Here is a 25,160-nt window from a genome sequence, read left to right on the forward strand (position 1 = left end):
GGAGGTGCTCAGCTATCTCATGTTTTCTTAACAAGTAGCTTTTACTCTTAAGAGAGAGACAGGGTATGTCCCGATGCATTAGATGTGCATAGAATTTAGAGTTCCAGCTGAGGTAGACTACTAAGATTCTTTAAACCGAAAACCACATATTTACCCAGTTTGGTGTGAGGTACTTCTGGCTGGGGTGTGATTTTAGGTTTGGGATGTGGACGACGGGTTCTTTTTGTTGTTGCTGGAGCTAAAGGAAGAAAATTTAGCATTAATATAGGGCCGACGGCTCCACAAACTGTGTATAGGATAATATAACATGACCTTAAGTTTTTAAAAACTTGTTAGAGTTGAAGAGACTTTGTCTGTTTAGTATGAAATTTTCTCCTTTAGTATATTTGTAGGTTTTTCTCTGATAAGTGAAAGTTCTGTAGAGACCCAAATTATATCTACAATTACATTTAAGAAATGAAGATTAGGCAGTATTATTTTCTTAGAAGTGTCCTGACTAAAACACATCACTGCTCAACTCTGATGGTGTGAGAGAGGTTCAAATCCAACTTAAAGTGCTCACTTATAATTTAAGACAATTAGGCTTGGGCAAATTTTCCACTTTGCTAATTTACTAAAATAAGTTTAAAAAAATTCACTGAAACATCAACAAAACACAAAAAAGGTTACATAGAACTTGAAATATAATAAGTAAGATGCTTGAAGAGATTTCAAGCTATCATCATTGATCCTGCATTGGCAGTCTAAATAAGGGCTATATGTTGGATCTTGGCTCTAACAAACATTACTGCTTAGAGACTCAGATTGATAGACAGTGTGATTTTAGTCTGAGATATAGAGTGGATAGCTGTCTTGAATTGAGTCCATGCACACTTCTGTTAAAAAGTAAGAAAGCCTTCAATATTTTAAGATGAATACTATGAGAGGATAACAATGGAGGAGATGACAGTCATCTATACAGCACCATAGCTAAGTTTCACAATGAATAAGAAAAAGCCATTTGCTGAAGGACGTCAAGAGTCATTACCTAAAGAAGTCTCAGGAGTAACAGGTCCAAAGTCTGTTGTAAAAAATGTTGTAAAAAACAATTAAAAAAAGAAACATTAAACACATGAGAAAATCCATAAAATTCTCTTCAAAATGAACTTCACCAGTATAGCATTTGCTCCACACCCAAAAAGCAAACATTTTAAAGTTCTAAAGTGAGGGTACAGATATTTATTCTAATAAAATGGATATATCCTTAGCATCTCCACATGGTTAACTACCAGTTTTTCTTGTTTTTATATTATCTGATGATACAGTAGAAAACCCTACTCAGAAAAATCTTTAGGCATCTTCTAATAACATTTAACAATTATGAGAAAAGAATATGAAAGTATAATTGATAATACTATAGACTGGAAAATAAAGCACTAAGTCATGATAGATACAGTCATTGATATATTTAAGCAGAACAAGTGATGAATAACCCAAATAGACAATGCTTTTCTTTGTTGATAGTCCACTTTGGAAAAAGGCGAAGACCTTTGTCCAAACAAAGGTATACAAAGAGATAGATATAGAGGGTTATTTAGTCCACTGAATTTGTTAGTGCATCTCTCTGTTATCATGACAGAAATGGTCTGACCCTTAGGATAGGAGAGCATGCTGCAGCCAGTTGGCTCAAATCCAATCACTGAAGGCAGGCATTTGAGGTGCTCTTTGTGGACCCATCCAAAAGTAGCATCACTGTCAAGCTAAGGAAATGTTGCCTTTCTCCCAATCAGGTTGCCCTTCTAATTCCTATCCTTCTGCTGTCACCCATACATGACACCTTCCTGCCTCTGTAAGATTCCTGCCCAGCCACCAACGAATCTACCAACTCCACAAATTTTAAGATCCATATTACACTTCTCAGCCCACAGATTACTTCTTTAAGAATTAACTATGTGCCCAACAGTTGGTTAAACTTAATATTTGGTTTTCTCCACATTTTCATATCTATTTATGAATCATTTCATACAAGAGTATCTTCCTTCTTCAATTAAGTCATCTGTTATTTCTAAATTATTCCCCACAGATACAAATGCGGCATTTAATAAAATGCATGACAAGTTAAACTAAATATGATGACTAGACAACTAACTAGATAAGTTTATGTTGAGCTAGAATCAAAGAGAAAAATGTAATCAAATGTCAGAGATGCAAATGAAACACCCAGACACCAAAGATATCCTCATGCAAACAGCACGAGGAAATCACAGTTATGGGCCAGAGCGTTGTGTTGGTAGCAGCTGCTTTCCATGACTTGAATCTTTACCCTCAAGGGTCACAGGGGTTATTAGGTGGCATGTTAAACTGCCACTCCCATGTCACATCCAACAAGGTTCTACAGGTCCAAGAACCACATATTATTTACCTAGTTTGGTCTGAGGTGTCTCTGGGCGTGGCGTGGTTTTATGTTTGGGACGGGGACGACGAGTTCTTGCTCTTTGTGATGTTTTTGGAGCTAAAGAAGAGAAACTGGTTATTGTAGTCTTATGACTCCAGAAACTGAAGAAAAGATTCCACATGACATTAGGGTTTCTAAAATTTTCCTAGATTTTCTTGAGCCTTGAGAAATTTGTCTCTTTGGTTTAGAATTTTCTTCTGGTCATCTACATGCAAAAACATTTTTGTTTTGGTCTACTGACAGTTATTTTGAAAGAGAATGTACATCGTTTTTTTTTTTTTAAATAATCTGAAAACTTTATTATTAGATTTTGGTATCAGATTTTCAACAAGGGCCTAGACTCAAGGGAAGTATGTTGACATTACATCAGAGAGCGATCCAGGCTTACCTGCTTTCGGGAGAGTGTACTTAGAACTTAGTTGGCTTAGGCATACATTCCATTAAAAATTATTAGAACAAGCACATTTCATTTCCTAAAATAGTAGACAATAAAAATGCCCACACATCTTACAACAACAGAAAGCAAGATGCCTATAGAATTATAACTGGTATCTATAGGGCAGACATTTCTAGCTGTATTTGAAATTCAGCTTTAACATAGAACACTACTCAAGCAGAATCATAGGCTCTGAAAAACATTAATAAAGCTGGATAATGGGAAAAATGGGAGATGGATAGTCTTCACTAGCTGTATGTAGGCATAGCTAAGTAACTTATTTTAAGCACTTTCAAAACATTTGAAATGAAGAACATAGTTGAATGACAAGAGGATGAGAACAATCTTATGAAAGAGAAAACCCCTTGACTGAGTTAGTGGGAAAAGACTAGATGAGCAGAAAAAGCATGTGCTTAAAAACATAAAAGGCCATTACCTAATCTTGTCACTGGAGCCTCAGTTCTCAGAGTTATAGGTTCAATGTCTGCGGTAGGAACTAACCAAAAACAATAAATGATGGAGATTAATATAGAAAATTATCTTGAAAATGATTCTTCTTAACCCTGTAATATCTGAAAAGCATTTCTGAACTCTAGGAAAACAGTATTTGTTTCCCCAATAACTGACCATACTCCCATATCCCTTTATCTCACAAAATAGCCATACCCTTCGCAATGTGCAACCCTTTGAGGGCAATAAAAAGTATTTTTCTGTGTTTGATTATCTGATTCTAACAGTATCAAAGACTTGGGTCCAAGAAAATGTATTAGTTGTCTGATACATAATTTTAAATTACTCTGAAAAATTATTACAAAAGCTTCTGTTGGTATTTGAAAGGTTTTCACCACCATTATTAGCTTTGAAGGTGGTGGTTGTGAGGAGAGTGAGAACAATGTTCTTCATCAGTCTATTTACTGGAGATCTGGGACAGTTATACGAAGATAAACTTGTGCCTTTTCTTAATAAATGTGATATTGCTTCTTACTCTATTTATTCATTTATTTCAAATGGATAATTAGGAAGTAATTATTCAAATAAGGAACAAAGATGATCCAGAAAAAAGTCTGAAAGATAACAATTCAACTTTTTGCCTGGAGAAATAAAATTTCTATAATATTCTGAAATGATTATGCATGGATATGAAATGAAGAATTTTAACTTTTTGCCATTAAATTAGTCTCCATTTTTCATTAAATCCAGAAGACCAAATGTAACCCTCAAACATCTCATCACCAAAATCCCTTTCAGCATTTATACAGAGACTGACTTTCTCTGATCGCACAAGACATCATAGCACAAAGTTGGTTTAAACTGCATCTGAGAGCATCTTCTGAACTAATGGCATACAGAAGAGATAGGGGAAGCCTGGACAACAGAATAAAAGCAATATTTATAAGCGATTGCCTTCAAACAAACAGGGAATTCCTACTTTGTTTGGAAATTAGCACCACAAGATGAATTTTGCATTCCAGTTGCATTGGAATAGTATGGAATCAAGGAAGAAAGGACTTTTGCAAGAAAGAGATGATGATGTACTATCACAAGATTCAACCAGCTTTTTCATTGCTTCCCTCCCACATCCACAAATTGTACACACACACAAGTGGAAATTTAAAAAATTTTCTGGTTTGATGGGTGGATGGACAGAGCCCCTGTGACTCTTGACAGAATCACGTGCTGCAAGCAATCTGAATGTCTCCAAAGGTGATTGAAGAAAGAATAACATTCAGGTGTTATGATCTGGGCAGCAGACACAGGAACACCTAACTTGATGTTAAAAAGATCCCCGTTGACAACAGTAAACGATTTTTGGAAATGAATGAAAAATGTGAGTAACAATAATGCATACAAGAGAATACAGATGATGACAAAAGAAACTAGAGAGGCAAGCTCAGAGAAACATCAGCCTAGAAGAAAGAAAACATTACCTATGGTCATCAAGGGAGCTTCAGTTTCAAATGGAACAGGGTCAAAGACTGCATCATAAAAAATAAACAGATATAAGTAATAAAAGTAAGAAAGTCTAAACTTTTAGGCACTCACTGAAATTTAACTTAGAGGATACAGAACCTAGTTTATTCTAAGTTTATATAAATTCCCTTTTTGATAGGCTTGTGCAAGTCAGAATTTTATGTTAATTGGAATCTTACAAAACAATTTCAATTGTAAAGAGGTGAATTTTCAGAACTGTTATATAAGCATTTTCTTATGTGGTAGAAAAATCACTCAGTTAATGCCAATAGGGTATTTTAGAGGAAGACAATCCCAGACTAACAGTTTTTTTTTTTTCAGTTGTGCCTATAAAGAAAGAACAGTGTCATCCTACTGGGCAAACTGTCTACTAGTGGTTACTAACTAAAATAAAATCACTTTAAAAAATGTTCCAGATACAATAAATAGAAGCCTGATTTTTCTATAAGTTCAGAAAATAAGGTTTAAAAATGCTTTAAGAAAATGGAATCTGTCAATGAAGTATACAATTTATTTTATATATAATATTTATATTATATCTAATTTTCCACACATTGATTTATTTAGCACATAAAACATCAGTGTGGCTACTTTGAGAAGATAATGAACAAAATCATTGTATTTGGATTTCTATACTTGATATGACAGATTGGAAACATTTTCAGCAATGTTTCCAAAGAAAATCCTGTTAAGCTAAAGCACTGAAAATTATGTTTACCGGATTTAGTTGGTAGCATATCTGGTTTTGCAGTGGTTTTGGGTTTAGGAAGTAATTGCTTTGGTGGTTTTGAATCTGAAGGAAAAAAGAGTACCAAAATTAGTGTCATAGCTGAGCTGTGAATGTGAAGATTAGTGTTACTTACATACTGTTTTCCTATTTATAGAGCAAGGCATTGAAAGTAGTGTTTACCAGGCTGTATTTGAGGTACATCTGGTCTGTGTGTGGTTTTAGGTCTCTTGGATGGTTTTGGGGCTAAAGAAAAAAGTATTAAAATTAGCATAATGGTCATGGCTGTGATTTTCAAAATTAAGGACATATATGCCAAGCAAAGACACTATATAAATTCAACAAATATTAAAAATTATTTCCTGTGGTATGGAAAGGATAAAAAAGAGTCTATTTTAACTATCCCTTTGCATCATTAGTTTTTCCTGAAAGGAAGAATCTTCAGGAAATGTGTCTTTGAGCAAAAGTAATGAGAACTGTCATAGGACATTTTTCCTATATAATTTCCAAAAATACAAAGTGTATTAGCTCTATTTCTTTGATAGGTTTTTTCTTATATAAAAACAGTAAGGTAGAAATTTGAGATTTGCTTAGGAGGAAACCTGTAAAATAATCCATAAACACTTGAAATCACACATGAGAAATTGTTACAAGGCTACTGATTTCTGAAATGTTCCAAAGTAGATAGATAGATTGTGAATGCTGAAAAATCATAGTGAAATTATTATGATCAAATAGTATTTGTATTAAAAACAATAAAACCAGCTTGGGACTTTTAATGTTCTCAAGTTACAAAGACCATAACTAGTTTTGTATGGGACCCTAGGCCAAGAACAATCTTTGTACTTCTAGTTACCCAAACATATTCAAAAATATTTTTCAAAGAAACAGAACAATTGAAGAAGCCATTATGTCATGCAGTTTTATAAAAGGAGAAAGTCTGACAAGTTGAATGAGTGAAGCAATGAAATGTTAACCACGGTACTGGAATAAAACTTTGCCATTTGTTCATTCCAGGATGAGCGCAGATGTCTCCGTCTGAGGAAGAGTCCGTGGCTTTCTCACCATGCAACAGGACACACATGATAGATAGACAGAAGAGTCAACAGAGAACCAGGAAGTTCTGTCCAAGACCACAGACCTTCCCTAAAGGAGCACACTGGATTCTTCTAGAAGAATTCTCCTATCTTTAGGATCTTCAGATCCAGATAGGAAATGTGAGGGGAAGCGTGGGATGAAATTGTAAAGGGTGGTAGAACTGCAGTTATGCCTGGGGTGGAGAGTGGGAAAAGCAAGCGTGACAATCTTTGAAAGCAATTGGAGGGGGTAGAATTACCGAACGTGGGCACCAAGAGCTCCGGTTGTGCTGTGGCAGGTTCCAAAGCTATAGAAGCAAAAAACCAAAAGCACTAATTATATCAGGAAGTGGCACCTTGTGGAAGGAAATATTATGCTTCATGCTAGGATGTTCTACCTAAACTGTGTACTTTTTCCTCAATGTGATTTTCCCTCCTATTTTCCCCATTTACCCCTTTTCTCCTTATGGCTTTCCCATACTCATCTGCCTTGAATATGTATCGCATGTAAGATTTTAAGGTGCCTTATTTTAATAATTCACATAATGGGTTGGTTTCTGCTGTGTGTACCTAGTACCTACAACTAGAAATATGAATTATAAAATATTTGTATCATATGAATACAGAAAATGAGTACAGATTCTCCGACATAAAAATCGACTCCACTGGTTCCTAAAACACAACTACTTAAGTAGCTGATGACTACTAAATCAGAAGCTGCCATATTCCATTTTCTATGTTAAGTGGAACCCTAAACATCACATTTACCAGGTTTGAGCTTGGGCACCTCTGGACTAGGTGTTGTTTTAGGGCGGGGACGACGACCTGGTCGTTTGGTCTTTGGTGGAGCTGAAGAAAGAAAATTAGCGAGTTAATACAGGAAGAGTGGCTGCACAAACTGATAACAAATATCTATCTTAGAAGCACATTTAAGCCCTTTGATTTATTGTGGACACAAATCCATCTGTTTTGTAAATTTCTATCAGTATTTACCTAAATGTGGTCTTAAATAATTTTTTGTCAAAGATTGATAAACTATTCAAGAGATTTCCTTATTTTTGCATTTTGAGATGGAAATTCTCAAAATTTTGTACAACTTAGAGAAGATAGTCACATAAAAGTATTAAAGGTATATGTACAAGAGGAACATGAGAAAGGTTGCTTTTAAGAAGTCATTTGCAAAAAAAATTAAAAGTCTTTGGCTTAAGATTCAAAAGAAGAAGATTTTCACTTAGCATAAAAAAAATCCACAAATTTACAATGCATGCCGAAAAGATTTGAATTCAGAAATTCCAAAGGAGGCAACTTTTAAAAAATAAGATATATTTGATTATAAACTAAAGTATTTAAATTCTTTTTGAGAAAAACACACACACAAGTGGATGGTAATATATTAATTCATTAATGTGAACCTGCCAATAGAGATATAGCATCAGGAAAAGAACCAAGGTCACCCACTCAATAACCTTATTACCTAATGTTCTTGTTGAAGGTGTGGGTCTCTTTGTTCTGTGTCCTAAGATTGTATGAAAAATCATCGAGAAAGATTCAAGATAAAAGGGAAAATGATGAAATCTATTTAAATGTGGAATATGCTTAATTTCTAATTACTAGGTTGAGCAAATATAAATGGTGAAACTTTATCATCATAAGAAGTTCTTTCTCTATTTTAATAGATTCCTGTGTTTTCAAACAAAGTGAACAGAAATGTAGCCAGTTAAGTTTGGAAAGAGAAATGGAAAAAACAAAAAAAGGCACAATCCTCATTTGGAATATGTGACTGTAATACAGTAACCAGCAGTACATGCTATGAAGGAAAATATGGGTAATTGGCTAAGATGGCACCAGAACATATTTTTTTCTCTTTGGAAGAAAAAGAAGCTATAAAGGTTGGGGTTGGTTTTTCTATTTTTCTCTTTCAATGGATTTCCTAGTGACACATCAGTATATTTAGGTCTGGAAAGACTATAGTGCTTTTCAAGAAAATCTGCAAATGTTAAAGTTTTGAAAGTAAGAAAAAACCCTCTAAAAGTGAAAGCACAAACATGTCCTAGTCTTAGGGAAGCCAGGGTCTTCTACTGGCAAAAACCAGGTTAGAACAAGCTCAGGGCATATTCCTCAAATATAAGAAAATGTATCAAATCAAAATCATTACAGCTTTTGAAGCTGTCTCAGAGCCTCTGCTTAGTTAAGCGCACGCAGAGAGTGTATCTTCTGAGAAAAATGGCTAGAAACGCATCTGAAGGACAACTAATATTTAAAAAAATATATAACCCAAAGCTAAGGACAAAGTTGACATAAAGGGTGTTAAAGACATGTATTTTTCTCGCTCATTAAAGAAAGCTTCATTACCTATTGCTGACTGTAATGGTGGTAGAGTCTGAGGTTCGGGGGCTACAATAAAAGCAAGTAATATCGAAAGCAATGCTGAGGAGCACCATTTAAGAGAGAAATTACATGGTGGTGTTTTTTTTTTTTTTTTTTTTTTTTTTTAACCATAAACAGTGTTTTCTCCTTGGTGAATGATTAGGTTCTACTAGCTTATGACAGTGACGTTCCATCACCCCATATCTTCTTCACAAACCACAATAAAAGAATTGAGTATTTTCATTTTTGTTGTTGATCCTGAGCTATTGCCCTCACTGCTCAATATTCTGAAGACTGCCCCTGGTGGCTGAGGAAATACTAACTGAAAGGGAGTTCTGGGTGGCCTCTCTGAGGTTGCCATGAGTGTCTTGTCAAATGCCATTTTGTTCCTTACAAGACAGCCAGGTTCACCCAAAGGTGGAAGAAAAGGCAAGAGACTCATCAGATCTGTCTGTGTCTGTGCTCTGTTAGTTTAGAATGATCTCCAGCTTGGATGGACCGGACTTTCTTTCACAAAAGATAGGAATTAAACTTATTGGTTTAGAAGAGACCACGAGTGTTCATTTGGTGCTCCTGTATTTACCAGCACCTATTGTCTGAAAGCAGCCTCAGATTTCATGAAAGGCTGACCTGAACATTATTTAAATATCCTAACAGGTAACAAACCCTCTGATGTTCAAACTGGCAGTAAGCAAATTATACTTCGTGCTAAAAGTAGCTTGGTTACAATATTTATATGAATTTTTAAGAAGATTATCCAATAGTTTTTGTTATTATTCTATGAATAAAAATAATTGTTTTGCAAGAAGAAAATAAAGGAATTCAACTTATTTTTGAAATAGAAGATAAAGTGAAGATTCTTTGACTTTTTTTCTTATAGAAATTAATTAATAGGGCATTCCCTGACCATCTTAACAGAACGTAAACATTCTACTTATACATTTCTAATATTACATTTATCAGGAATTACCTCTGATTTTACTGGATAAAGGGAATATGGCAGGTTTGGGGGATGTAGTGATTAAAAAAGAAACTATTACAATAATAGTTTCTATGTAGCAACTACAAAAAATATAACAAGAAATAATGTAGGTAGAGAATTTTCATATATTCTGAAAGCAATGAATAACCGCAGAAGGTGCTATATAAAGACATCATCATTCATTAGCATGTCTGTGGCCAAAAAATCTTTGTGTGAGACTGTAGAATAGTACAAATTAGGCCTGAAAAAATAAAGTTAAAAGGCAGTTATTGAAAAAAAAACCCAAATTCTGATTTCTCAAGAATCTGTCCAGAAATAGATTATGACAGATGAAAGGCAAACAATAGTGATGTATCAGATTGAAGTACATGTAACAAAGTAAAATTTTGTGTGAGAGAAAACGAGTGTTTCAGATTCTACAGGAAAAGGAGAAAATAAGCATCAATATGTAAAATACAATAAACATTAAGCAAGCATCCACACCTGAAAATAGCAAACAAAAAATTATTTTGAAACGTTGAGGTTGTAATTCATATTTTCTGCAAAACTGCCTTCTAAAAGTGTGAAAAAGTCAACCAGATTTGCTACTCATAACATCTTTCAGCCCTCACAAATATTAAAGAATTCTATTTTTTAAATTTTGTAGACAAAAATCTGCATTTTTGAATTCCTGACAAGACCCAGACAAAATAGGAATGGAACCCCATCAATTAAGCTTCAAAGTTGAGTATATAATAAAAATAGTAAAGTTGATATTTAGTAAAAACAAATACATCTTCTGACAAGACTTCCCATGTCTGACAATCTTAAGGTGTTAGGGATAAGGTATAAAATGTTCTGTCACAAAGCTAAGTGGCCTGCAAATGACTAAGCCACTCACTTCAGCACAAAACAAAGCTCACAGACGTATGGCTTATAATGAAAACAATTTGCAATTCTGTTCACCGTGGAACACAGCTGTGTAAAGTAAACACCTGTAATTGGGAGCTCTCCTTTTTTTTTTTTCCAGTCTATTAGAAGGTTGAAGAGCTGAATGTCACCACCACCTTAAAGATTAAGCCTGGAAGGGAATGAATGATTCTCATTGGATGAGGTAGACAAGTCCCGACTGGGGTTTGTGAGAAATGCACTGAATTGCATATAAACAAAGCTCAAAACAAAATGGATTTCAGTTCATTAACGTAATCGCCAAGGAAAGCTGAAGGAAAAGCAGCCTGTGTGGAAGGTGAAATGGAAAAACAGAGTGTGAGCAGAAGGCTGGGATAGGCAGTGAATTACTCAAATCAAAAAGCTTTTGGTGGTTTATTTGCTCTTCTGAACAGAAATCTTTACTGGAGCTAGAAATAATGTCTGCCCTAAATAAAAATGAAGAAATAAAATTTAAGAAGCTAAAGCCAAAGCAATGGTTTGCAGAGATGCAGTCATTACTCCGTGTTGCCTTGGACCACCTAAGGCCAACTTGAGTTGGCATGGGATCAGCCTTGGATTCTGAAGCGGTTATACTTGCTGCTGAGCCAAAAGGGTGAATTCTCTTAGGTGATTAGAAGGTTTAGAAATCAAAGGAGTATAAACACATTAGCTTCCAAGTAATCTTTCCCATTTGAAAAGGAAATATCAAATTAAGAAGTCTCTTTCTCAAATACCTCAGAATGATAAGAACACGTCCTCCCCACCCTTATCTGTATTAATAAATTTTCTCTGAGAAATCTTTTCTTAGAAAACAGTGAAATTAATGATGTAACTTATATATAAACTGTAACCAACATTTGGGGATATTTTTTGATACTTTCAAATTTTATCTTATAATAACAGGAATAAAGAAACATTTATTAAAATTTGGTGGCCGGGCGCGGTGGCTCACGCCTGTAATCCTAGCACTCTGGGAGGCCGAGGCGGGCGGATTGCTCAAGGTCAGGAGTTCAAAACCAGCCTGAGCGAGACCCCGTCTCTACCATAAAAAAAATAGAAAGAATTTAATTGGCCAACTAATATATATAATATAAAAATCAGCCGGGCATGGTGGCTCGTGCCTGTAGTCCCAGCTACTCGGGAGGCTGAGGCAGCAGGATTGCTTGAGCCCAGGAGTCTGAGGTTGCTGTGAGCTAGGCTGACGCCACGGCACTCACTCTAGCCTAGGCAAGAAAGCGAGACTCTGTCTCAAAAAAAAAAAAAAAAAAAAAAAAAAAAAAAAAAAAAATTTGGTGACCCAAATACACAGTAATATTCTTGATCTGCTTGGTAATAGCCCTCTATTTAAAATACAGCATAAATAGTTACTATGCCTTATTCCAAAGCCTTCTAAACATGATTTTTAATAAATGTATATTTAACCCTACTCTCATACAGCTAATTGTCAGAGTTCTTTGATTTACACTGTTAGGACTTTTGAGTTTTATTAGCTATGGTTGTTTCTCCAAAAAAAAAAGAAAAAGAAAAAGAAAAAGAAACAATACCTCTCTGGGAGTTTTTCATTCCATTTCCCTGACTTGGAGGCCTTACCTATGGTTACAGCATCTACACTCCCTTTGCCTAATCCCTAATTTCCTTCAGTCTGCACCTACACCTGGAAATCTCACTGCTTCTTTAAAGGAAGTTATGAGAATTCCTTTTTTTGAAAAGTTACATTTTTCTTCCTTACCTATTTCATTGCAAATATAAATCATGCCCACTTTAGCAGAACATCTCTCACTTTAATAATCCTACTTTGTAAATATGCCATTAATGGAAATGCAAGCTCAAAATCCATTAACCATAGTGAAAAATATGTTCTTTCCAGAGCTAAGGGTTTAAAATTTATATAACAATGACAATGAGTAATGACAAAGTTCCCCCACAGCCAATCTTATCAGTCAACATTTAAGACTGTTGTGTAGATTCCCGAGAGATAGAAAATGGGAAGATTTGGTCATTCCGTATGTTTCACAATCCTTATGCAGGAAATGGTGTTTTTAATTACATGTATAGAACAATCCTTTACTGAAAAAAGAGATTTCTTTTCTTTTGTAAAACATCATTAAAATCCTCTGAGAGGTAAACAGAAGTCAGTGTTCAGAAATCAGCCCCAATTTAGAAGTCTTAGAGCATTAGGAAAATACAGGCCTTTCTGGCTTTGCAGCCTGAGAACTGAGAGGCCCCAAACTAAGACAGAGTTCTTAGAGGGTGGAAACATTTCCCCTCTTTCAGCTAAAAGGCTATTGTACAGTGTGATTAGAATTCCAGTCAACTTTGGTATTGGAAACTATTTTGCAGTCCTAGACAAGAGAGTCCTCAATCATTTACATCGTTACATTTCTGTGTTTTCTCTGCAATGGTCCTGAACATAATGATCCACTACACAGCTCACTGCAAGGCTGTGATACTATCACAGTAGCTGTTTATGATGAGATTATGTCATTGACATTTGCATTTTCCCTGGAAAAATGTAACAAATCTCAAAATACAAATCAGAAATTCTTGCTCCAAAGAGTTGCATGAAACAATTTTTCAATCCTATCTTAAGAATATTTTAAAAGTTTAGGGTAATTACCAGGTTTGGTGTGTGTCACTTCTGGGCTGAGAGGGACTTTAGTTTGCAAAGAAATAAATTGGGTTTTACTGGGAGCTGGAAAAATAAAGACACAAAATAATCAACAGATCAATATTTAGGCATTTCAGTTTCTAAAACCATAGAAGGAAAACCTAAAAATAAACTATACATTAAGTGGAATGAACTTATTGTGGAAGATTTTGGAAATATTCCATGGTACATTCATACAGAATTATTTAATGGAAATACATAAAATTTTTATCTGGTTTGGAAAAATATTTCAAGATTATATTTAACCTGACAGATACAGCATTGCTACTAGACGGTCACAGTAACTCCTCAAAGACAGTGATATTAATCCATGATTTAAAAAAAAAAATCAGTCAAATCATTTTGTACCCTTATTTCTCAGCTGCATCTAAGTCTTTAAGCACCAGGAAAAAATCCATCATGTTTTAAAATTAGTATTCATTGATAGGTATAATGCTATGATCTGAGGCATAAAGACGTTCTATAACACCAATATTAAAAGTCGTTTTTCCAAATGAACTCTGAAGTTGAACTTGAGGGCCTTACTTAAAAAAAAAAAAAGGAAAACAATATATAAGATCCAACTTCAAATATAATAATTGGATAAAAGACAAGGAAGCAGGTGGCACAGGATGTTATCTGAAGGCCGAGTTCAGATTTACTAAACATAGGCCAGCTACCCACAACCACGATAGCCATGGGGTTGGTGTATTCTATGAGATTTTTCCTATCATTCAAATAAGCCATTTTAAATAATTACATAAATCTAGGGTACAAAATTTCCCATGGTAGACTGGAGTAACACATGTACTAAGAACACATTATTACCCAGTGTTGTCCGTGTAGGTTCAGGGCTTTTAGAAATTTTAGATGTAATTGTTCCAGCACTTGTTGTTCTTTCTGGTGATGGAAAGGAAAAAAGAAATATTGAAATATCCTAGAGATGATAAAAAGATATCCTCCAAAGACAAACTGAAGGATCTGTTTAAAATCCTGCCATATTTAGTAGTCAGAGTTAACAAAGTATATAATGAGTAAAAGTTTGGGGAAAGAATTTTTAAACTGTCATAACAGTATGGGTCATACAAAATTATATTTACATTACAATGGAATAAGCAAAAGCTAGTGTGTCGAGCATGATTCTGAATATAGTGAGTGCTGATGAAGGATATCACCTTCAGGTTGCTAAGCTATTTTATCTGTAACACCCAAACTCTGTGCTATAATGTATGTTGTTCCCTCTCCTTTTTCTCTGTCCAAACCCTACATGTATGTTAATTCCTGCATCTTCAACTCTTTCTTTTAAACAAATATTATACAGTCTCAGAAATACGTTACATAATCTCATGTTATGCTCTGATGGTTTTATCTTATCTTCTCAAGATTATAAGCTATTTGAAAGCCAGAGTCATGTCTTCTCCATCTTAGCCATTGCCCTGGTGCAAAACTGAAAACATAGTAGGCACCAAAATATTAATGTAAGGACCATCAGCTCCAAAACACTTAAATATAGATGCATATAAAAATGAGTTACACTATATATATCACTCTATAAGGGTGACAGTAGGACTTGTTTCTAGGTTTATAACAAAGTTCACATGCAAAAAAAAAAAAAATCACATAATTTCCAGTAAACTCCTATTGGAGACATTTGATTTTTGTCATTTTGTATTATTAATAATTCACTTTTAGTTAATTTCAAATTTTGCAAAGATATTAAGCTATAGAATCACCTCTCTTCTTTTTGTGATAAGGAGATAACATTGTCATTTGGAATTAAATATCCTGAAAGGTTAAAAAGACATTTATTTACCGGGTTTGGGTCTTGGCCTTTTGGGCCTCTGGCGTCGTTTAGTTGTAGAAGGGATAGATGTAGTTTGCAGGGGAGCTGAAAGAAGAAGATTTAATAGAGCTTTGATAAATGGTATTTCTCAGGGGCCAATCGGGTTGTGCCTATAAACTTGTGAACTTCTTGAGTGCAAGAACTGCTTCATATTTCTTTGGATCTCTAGACTGTCCAGCACCCTCCTTTATATAATACATAGTAGGCACTCAATAAATAAGGGTTGACTGGGCCAAAAGGTATTACATTTCTACATGAGAATTGAAAAATACACTGTTCAATTAAATGTACCAGAAAATGAGCACCCTGGAAGCATTTCAGAACACAAGGTACAGTTAAGAAGGATGACACTGAATAGCAGGGGACAAGCAAAAATAAAATATTTGGGACTTAGAGAATGGATAGTTCAGAACTTCTTTAATTCTGTACCACATTATAACCCTCACCAAAAGTTAATGAACTTGGAAATTCCAATAATTTTCTGTTATAAAATGAAGGTTGTATTACCTCCCTTTTCTCATCTGCAGTCCTGGACTACAGAGCCTACTTGGTGTTCCTTATATTTAGACTGCACTTCAGGTGAAATACCATGATCAAGGAGTATTTAAATGTGCTAAAAAAAAAAAAAGGCAATGTATTTTAAAGTAATTACCATCTATAATTCTTTTGCTATTTTCTGCCAGGCAACATTGAAAGAAGTATTAGAAGGAAACCATTCTTCAAAATATATAGACATCAAGATTATGAAAATTCTTTGAGGATCATAAGGTTAGATATGATAGGTAACTCAGTTCTTTGAAAAATTTCATGGTAGAGAATAATGAGAAATATTTAGTGATAAAATTATTCTTAAAAAGCTAACATGACTCTTTTTTTTGTCATATTACCTGTTTCTTCAAACCACACAACTACACAAATGTCATTAGTTACCAGGTGTTGTAGGTTGTATTTCGGGACTGGTAAAGATTTCCGGTTTTTGAGGAACAACTGGTGTTATATCACTTGGAGCTGAAAGCACAAAACACCCCATCCCACCAAATAATCCCCATTAAAATGAAATATTTTAAGAATTTTAACATGCTTTTAGATGGTAGAAAGCACATGCTAGAAGTACATGATGAAGGATGAAAAATGCATGTAGTCTTGAAAGCTGGTGAATGGAATTATGGGGAAAAGGCTAGATTGATGATTGTTCAGTAGCTGACTCCAGACAGATTCAATGCATGGAAGTGAGATGATACAGGCCACAAACATATGACATGAGATGGTGCAGATGATGTCCATGCAGTTTTCAAAGCTTTTCACAGCTATAAGAATGGGGAAAATATCATTACAGTTCAAAGAAAAAAAAAGTGCGAGTCCAAAATGGAATAGAAAAGATGCCTGCATTTAAAATATTTTATACATGTATATTAAGAAAAAGGAAAGAAATGATTAGATGTGATGGAATGAAATGGTCATTTGGAAGAAAGGCATTCACATGGATTTTTTTTTTTTGATGGAAAATAAAGTGTGATTTTTCTGTTAAAAACATTACCCAGTGTTGCCCTTGGCTGTTCAAGAGTTCTAGAAGTTTTAGGTGGGACAGAATCCAGAATAGGATCACTTGTTGCTGTTGGAATAAATGTCAACATTTATAAAAGTAGTAGAAGGCCCCAGGAATAAAATACAAATTCATGAGTAATAAATTATGCTTCACATGGGGAAAAATATCAAGGACACTTGAAGGATTGCTGATCAACATTTGAAAATGATTTATTAGGAGTTGAAGATGAGCTCACTTTTAAAAATATTCATACTTTAAATACTAGAAACCATGATAAAACAGCGTTTCATACCTTCAACTTATTTTCAACTGGTTTTTCTGGTTTCTTCACTTCTGTTGCATAATTGTTAACTGAACCACTATTGGCATTCTCTCTTTTATTTTTTTGTCTTGTTTTCTGCTGCTGTTTAAAATTATTCACCTTTATTATGACATAAATGATGCTGAGATAAAGCTACTTGTATAAAAAATATCAGACATATATCTGCACCTGGCAGTGACCAGTCTCTTACTCTCTCTGACTCTCCTAGAGTACTTAGGTTCATAGGTGCTTAAGAAACACTTGCTCAAAGGGACTGTCAGGCTCAGGTAACTTGATATAGATGGGTCAGCAAATAAATGACAAAGACTAGACCCAACTGAACTCCACAGAGGAATGATGTGATTGTTTCAGAAAATAATTTCTTACCTTTGCACTATTGACATCTAGAGTTGAATAATTCTGTCATGGAAGGCTGCTCAGTGCACCATATGGGTTTAGCATCTTCCTCAATGTATATCCACTAGATGCTAGTAGCATCTCCCCCACTTGTGAAAACCAAAAAAATGCCTCTAGACATTACCAGATGTCCTTGGGTGGGAGGAGGGCAAAATCATCTTAATTTAAGAACTATTAATATTACTCTAGTGAATACCCTCTAAGATTCTTAAGACCTTTTTACAGTGATTCTGAACAATAGAATGATAGGCCATTATATTATTTGTCCTCAGTGGCAACTGAGTCTATCTGCATCTCCCTCATGTGACAGAGCTTATTTACTAATGGATATAAAGATCTAACCACTGCATGGGAGGGGTGAGCAGAACTCATCTCCCTGACACAGATGGCTATTTCCTTCCTGCAGATCTCTAGAGAGCACACATTTTTACTCTGCAAAAACCACCAAGTGTTGTCAGGGCACCTGGGATCCAAAGACAAAACTGAGGGGCTGGGTATACCTGTGTGGGACTCTGATATTTCAGGCTCATCTGTTGTTGTAGAGCTTGAGAAAACATCATAAGTTGCTTTAAAATAAAAAGGTAAAACAAAAAAGATGTTAGATTTTGATTAATTTTGAAAGATTTCATGACATGTTCTAATGCTGGCTGAAGGATAGTTTTATGTAGGTGCTAGTGGATTTTGGCTCTGGGCTACTGGCCTTGTCACTACCATGTAAGCAATCACCAGGGCTTGCCTTTGGTCCTTCGTGCTCTAAACTGCAGGATTTTATATAGCAAGCCCTGCCACTGGCTTTTGGGATGATGTGAACATAGTGCTACATATTTACAGTGGAGTAGTGCCAGCTCTAAATCAAAGAGCTTCAAGAATATAAATATAAATAAAGTCAGATGGCAGTTTGGGGAGAGACTTCTAAAGAAAGAAACAGCAGTCACATTGAGGCTCTTTGCCCAAAGTCTACTGCTTAGTCTTTCAGCTTAGTAAAATTTATGTCATGATATCTTACGTTTGAACAGTACTGTACGGTTTACACAGCACTTTCTCATACATTAGCCTATTTAACCCTCTCAACATCCCCGAGAAATAGGTGAGGCAGGCATTTCTCCCATTTTATAGATAATGGGATGTTATCTCCATTTTCTAGATAACAAAGTTGAGATTTTCAGCAGTGAAGACATTTGCCAGCTGTCACATGCTGAAATCGTCAAGCTCAGTGCATTTCCACTCTATCAGCAGGACCAAAGACAACAGGGCTGAGACTAGGACTCTTTTGGCACCATCCTTCCTGACAGGTACCTAGAGGCAGCTTTCTGTGTTCTTTCATGGAGCCACAAGCCCTTCTATAATCTAGGTGGATTTCAAGATAAATTTTCTATTCTACATGAAATGAAGAAAGTAGGATGAGGGTAAGCATAAAGTTTTAATGATTTTAATACGGGGATAATTTTCATGTTCACATACAAGTTGAACCTGCAAGCAAAAACAGCATCAAAAAGAGCTGTCACTCTGGTCATGAGTGGTATAGAGAAAGCATGAACAGGTACGAGGTAGATGTTACTTTCCTTGCCCATTCAAAATAGCTATATGGAAATCAAATAAAAAGGAGGGGGCTCACAGGAAGATTTACTCATTGGCATTACTTGTAATTCAGTGACAACCTAATGATTTTGAGCCATTGCTGATTGAAACTGTAAGAAAGATATTATCAGACCCTGTGACATACTCTGAAAATAGACAGCATTTTATATTGCACCACATGCCAAAGAGGCCGGAAATACATCGCAATTTGTAAAGGCGAATCTCCTGCTTTACAAAATCTTCAAAACCAGAAAGAATATTGTGAGTTCAAATATGCGTACTTTCTGAGAGTGCATCCATTGCACTGTAAAGTCTTCTTTAGCGTTGCTGCAATTTTAATGGTTGGATAATAATGACTGATCTCTTAAAGGACAAAAAATGCTGGCAGTTTCTGATCTTAGGCTTGCATTAATCCAATTTCAAGTCATGGATCCAGCAAAGTCAGCTTCATCTACTACTAAATAAATTCAGAAAGCCTTGCCAAATTGTATTTAACCCACTCACACTAGAAAAGAAATTATGAATAGCTTAATTTTTTATTTATATTACTGCTTTTGAAAAATGCCATGCTTGTCTTTATGTTATCCTAACTCTGAAATCTCCCTTTCATCTAGTTATATTGTACCAATTATCCTATAGCCTGCATTTTTGTTCCAAGAGATGATATTTATTCCCCTCTTTTTACTTATTTTTCATATTTACAATTCCTTTTCATTTTTGAGGTTTCAAGCCAGGCTGCTGTCTTCCCTCAAGTTATCCCCACAAAAGGCATTTATTGGGGAAAGAAGCCCTCTTTTCAGCATCCCCTGGCAATGGTGACTCATGTCTTGAAGTTCCCAATTGTCAGGAATCTCTTAATTCCCAAACACATTCTCAAACATACTCAAGATTAAAATAACACATCTGCCAGTAGACTTCATCCTTGATATTTCTATTTCTGTATTTCCTGAGAGTTGAAAAGCAAATCAAATGAGTGCTAAAAAACCACAAATACCACTCTCTCTAAGTTTTATGTTGTTTGAGCAGCGTTGAGAAGCCTGTCACCATCTCATTCATTCAAGATTTAAATAAGATCTTTCAACCTAGAAGAAATAGGTGTCAGGGGAGAGGACACTGTTGACATGTAGTTCTCTGAAAACCTCTCTAAAACTCAACAGCACTTGATTTCTTTATAAAACCCTGTATATGTACCTCTATACCAGATAAAGTAAATTCCTGCAATGGTTAGACCCAGTTTCTAAAAGGCTATACAATTAATTGCAGTTAATTGATTACAGTTAGGGGTGAACCCTTCTGTTATTAGACAGTCTACATGCTGCCATACATCATTGTTTAAAGGCAAACTTTTATCACCTTTGTTTCCTTTAGTAGATGAAATGCTATAGCTATTTGAAATTAAGCAGTATCTTGATCTTGTATTCACAGAACATATGTGGGACCAAAAGTTATCAGATGAATTGAATCCAACAAGTAAAATAAGCAGTTCAATTCAAAGTTTATAAAAAGCAATATTAGTTTCTTTCAAAAAACAGTAACTAAATTTTATGATAACTCAATTTTACTTTCAGATTTTCCAAAGAAAAAATAATATGAAATAATCTATACTACCATTTGCTTTATCACTTCCTAAAGCCACATTTATTAAAATTATGTTTTGTTAATTGTACATTTTTACTTTGAAAAACTGATTAAATACAAAGTCTGTGGGGAAAAAATGCCCTGATATTACTCTAGAAACATGTGATGGCACCCAAAGTATTTCAAATCATCAAGAATTTATCATTTCATTTCTTTCAAATTCTCTGAATATTGATAACTATGTGAAAGACTTTCTTTTTTAAACACAAATTATTAGACCGAAGACTTCATTAATGCAGAAATTGTGTCTGTCTTGCTCATTATGCACTCCAAGGTTTATTTACTCCAGAGCCTACTTCAGAGTCTGGTGCATGGTGTATACCCATTGGAATAAATTTGCAACATGTCCATTGCAACAAACAGACAGCAGTGAGTTTGACAGTTGGGTAGTTTAAGTTCTTAGAATAAATGACTTTCTGGCTTAGTTTGGAGAATAAATGAACATGTACTATAATTATTTTGTGATACAGAAATCTCTTCCTCTATTACACAAATACCTGTAATATGCTTGTGGGGCCATTCCCTGCCATGGAAATAGAATTCTAAAACTATATATGAGGAAGCAATGAAAAAATATATCAAAAAGGAGCTAGAAGAGAAAAACACAATACCGCACACAGAGTTCTCAGTATCATTTAAATATATTATCAAATAATAATGCTTTTTCAGCTAATGGAAAAACAAATACCTTTCTAGTTGGCCTTGAAATCTGTTAAAATCCTGGCTGCAAGAAAATGTTTGTGAAATAAAATCAAAGGCTGAGGCTATAAATCTCTTAGAGACCACAGTAAATCTGTAAACCATCTGCTATGCTTGAATTCTATTTTCCTGCTCTCAAAGCATCCACACCACCACTCATTCCTACTTTTTCTCCTCTCTAGGGCTTAATCCAGTTGGGTGGGCCAGATCTGTGCTAATCAACACCTTACAGGGCAGGCAATAAGGTCCAAATGTAGAGCTTACCTCTTTTCAACCACTCTGAGCAAACAACCTGCTGCCAAAACTTTCTAACAAATATACCAATCCTCGTGTGTGCCAATCACTTCAGCTTTCAAGCCTTTAAATAATTTATAGAGCTTAAGGGCATACTGCAGTTTACTACAGTTCAAGAGAGCATTGAAAGGATTTAACACTGAAAATAATCAGTGATGACCTCCTGAAGGAAGCTCCCAAAGTAGATTCTAATGAAAAGACTGAGGCCGACCCTCCTTGGTTCTGACCCTCTGTCAAGGGAAGTCTCTAAGTCATAACTGTTTATGGTTCAAGGGGAAATAATCATACCAGAAAAAGTCATTGTCTTAGTAATGTCACAGTAGATTTGGAAGGAAATTCGGTTTACCTGGACACTTTCGGGGAGAACAGGCAGGAGAATTTTCTAAGGGTGAAAACAAACACAGAATCCTCTTGGGCTTGCGAACATTTTTTTTCATTTGTTTTTGAAACCCTCCTTGTGCTAACTGATGGTCTCTTAAGGAAATGATCAAGTCAATTAAGGAGGCCTAACCCTGATGGTATTATCAAGCCAGAAACTAAAAGCTCACATCCACCCTTACCCCAAAACCACACAGGGTCTTTAGAGGTCATGCACACACCTTTCCGTGGGATAATAAACAATGGCACCTATGCTACTTCTCCTGCCCCTGGTGCCCATAGAAAGCACAATTGATTGTGGCATCGTTTCACTCACTGAACCTAGGCAGGACCTCAGAGCCCAGTTTACAGAGTGATTCAGGCTGCCACTCAAATGGAACAGAGAGTCTGTGTGATAGGATGCACCATCCCTGCCCTCGGCTAACAGGTCACCAGGCTGTTCCCAAGGAGGTGCAGGACCTCTGTGAATAACACCGCACATGTCCTTTCCATTCTCCTTAAACATTTTCTACAAATGTAATGAAAACCCATGGATCATTTGGTATGATCATATATATGTATGAGCTTAGAGTTTTTTCATCTCTATTCTTTCTTTTTCTTTTATTAAAAACATAATTGCTGTTGTTATTATGATTGACCACATGAAGCAATTCAGGAAGTCTGGGATGGGCAGTGTGGTGTACAGGGGATGCAGTCCATGCAAGATTCTCTTGCATCAAGGAAATGATAGCAAGGTACCCCTTGTGTACTGTGCATTCTATTAAATGATTTATACATTTATAATACATAACTGATGAAAAATTTATATATTAATTCCATTTTATAGATGGAGAAACTGAAGTTCTGAGAGGTTGAATAATGTAAGACAAGTTATTTAACAGGTAAATAGTTGAGCTGGTTATTAGCTCAGCTGTCTCAGCCTATAGCTTGCAAGTTAGCAATCATATTCACAGTGAGAATAAACTTTAGGGACTGGCCAGCTTCTCACAGATCACGTAAAATTTCTTATATAGCACATTTGCAAGGCCTACGGCCCCACTAAGAACATTTAATTCTTCCAGTTGTAAAAGCAGTTCTCAATTTTTCACAGCAAGTTACAGAACACTGTTTCACTTTTAACTTGGAGTAGTTTATTGAAGAAGATTAGGAAAGCTGTGAATGAGTCTAATTTTGCTCCTGTACCCATTCAGAGTTAAGTTCCTCATGTATCTCCTTAATATAAAAGAAAATAACTCTGTCAGCTTGCAGAAGCTTTGGAAGGGTCAATATGATGGTATATACATAGTCTCTTGAATCTTCTAGAAGAAAACTGCCATGCAAAAACAAATTGTGTTATTCCAGTGGAGAAATAATCCAACAAGCATGTGCATATGCATACAAATGCACAATTCATCTGAGAGTGAAAGATATTGAGAGCTTTTCTAGAACTCACTCTAAAACAATGCTGATATCATAGTTAACTGGCCACCTTCCAGTAGAACATAAGACCAACTGAATTGCATCACCAGAAAGACTGCCTTTTTCTGAAAGCTTGTCACAAGTACTTAAATATTTCTAAAGTGTGGCCAACTTCCTTTTAATACAAAACTTATAAATAACTTTATGTTTTGGTATGTAACTATAGAGCAGATTTTTATGATTTCCCTTTATATATTTTAAGGAAAATTAAATTTTCCAAGGGAATCAAAATCAATCAATCCTACTTAAACATACTTCACAGAAGGTTTAATACAAACACAATTCCAACTAATTAAATCACAAAATACAGCACTATTGAAAGACTAGGGCAAAGACACTGAAAGCAGGGAAGAATATGTTTGATGACTACACAGCTCGGATTTCTTGGGATATTCCAAACTCCAAATTATCCTGTCTCACTGTTGCCAAAACTATTGAAATGATCCAGGGATTTCAATATTCAGCATGCAACTTAGAATTTCCATAAAGTCTTCTATATCCAAAAGTGGTACAGAAATCCTTTTGAGAACACGCATTCTGATTTTTTAATACAGAGTATATGAAAAACAAAAGTCAAAGCAGAAAAAAATTTACAAAAGGTCATGACAAATTGTGTTTAATGGTTGATAAAGAGAAGAGCCCCTGACATCCAGGTGCTGGTTTGGCACCTAACAGGTAGGCTGTGGTGTTCTCCCGTTGAACATTAATAATTCCAAAGAACGCCAATATCAGACAAGACTACTTTGTGATTGTGATGGATCAAGGGAAAACCAAGACCCATCTGTAATCACGTGGAACACAAACACATGAACATCCTCCAAAGCACAACACAATGCTCTCCACATCCTGGCTAATATGAGTAAGAGCCGCTTCTTTGATCAGTGACTCTTTCAGCTTCACTCTGCTCATCTTGCTTTCTAGTTAAGAATTATGAAGACATTCAATCACAGAATTACTCCTACTTTTTGACTGCATCCAATCTAGAGCAAAGCTCCACTTCCTTGGACCCTTCCCCCAATCATTTAACACAGACAAAATCTTCCAAATCCTTTCTAATATCCTCTAGGAGATTCCCCTGTTCCTCATAGTCTGTGTTTTCCATTGTTGCAATAAGTAAATAAATCTAAATTTGTTCAACTACAAAGTGTGTTCTGCTGGCCTTTGGCCGAAGGAACTTAACATAGTAAATGGAGATGTATCATATCCCAACAGATAAAACAAAATGTACTGTGTTTGCTATAATAGTGTCATTAATTCCAGCTAAAATATATTGTTTCTTCAAAGGATATAGCAACCAAAAATAAGACTTCCGGTTTTGTGGACCAATATGCAAGCAGTATCTCTGCCTATCTCTTTTCTTAATTCTCAAAACAGTTGCATCAGGAAGCTATTTGAATAATTGGAAAATAAATAATTATTTATGTTGAAACTAAATATCAAATAGAGAACCTTACTTAGT

General features: G+C 35.3%; 1 protein-coding gene across 1 annotated transcript in view; it reads right to left on the reverse strand.

The window, feature by feature from the left end:
- Positions 1–25,160, reverse strand: part of ABI3BP (ABI family member 3 binding protein) — a 222,646-nt gene that overhangs the window by 82,514 nt on the left and 114,972 nt on the right. The window contains exons 15-29 of the mRNA XM_012779687.2: positions 18,157–18,222; positions 16,930–17,004; positions 16,323–16,400; positions 15,363–15,437; positions 14,378–14,449; positions 13,520–13,594; positions 7,413–7,493; positions 6,905–6,952; positions 5,752–5,814; positions 5,560–5,634; positions 4,799–4,846; positions 3,307–3,366; positions 2,402–2,491; positions 1,028–1,060; positions 155–238 (exon numbers count right to left, since the gene is read on the reverse strand). Coding sequence (XP_012635141.2) covers positions 155–238; positions 1,028–1,060; positions 2,402–2,491; positions 3,307–3,366; positions 4,799–4,846; positions 5,560–5,634; positions 5,752–5,814; positions 6,905–6,952; positions 7,413–7,493; positions 13,520–13,594; positions 14,378–14,449; positions 15,363–15,437; positions 16,323–16,400; positions 16,930–17,004; positions 18,157–18,222 — 1,023 coding nt within the window. The remainder of the gene's footprint in view (positions 1–154; positions 239–1,027; positions 1,061–2,401; positions 2,492–3,306; positions 3,367–4,798; positions 4,847–5,559; positions 5,635–5,751; positions 5,815–6,904; positions 6,953–7,412; positions 7,494–13,519; positions 13,595–14,377; positions 14,450–15,362; positions 15,438–16,322; positions 16,401–16,929; positions 17,005–18,156; positions 18,223–25,160) is intronic.

This window comes from Microcebus murinus, chromosome 1 (genome assembly GCF_040939455.1).
Source record: "Microcebus murinus isolate Inina chromosome 1, M.murinus_Inina_mat1.0, whole genome shotgun sequence".
NCBI classification, from domain to species: Eukaryota; Metazoa; Chordata; class Mammalia; order Primates; family Cheirogaleidae; genus Microcebus; species Microcebus murinus.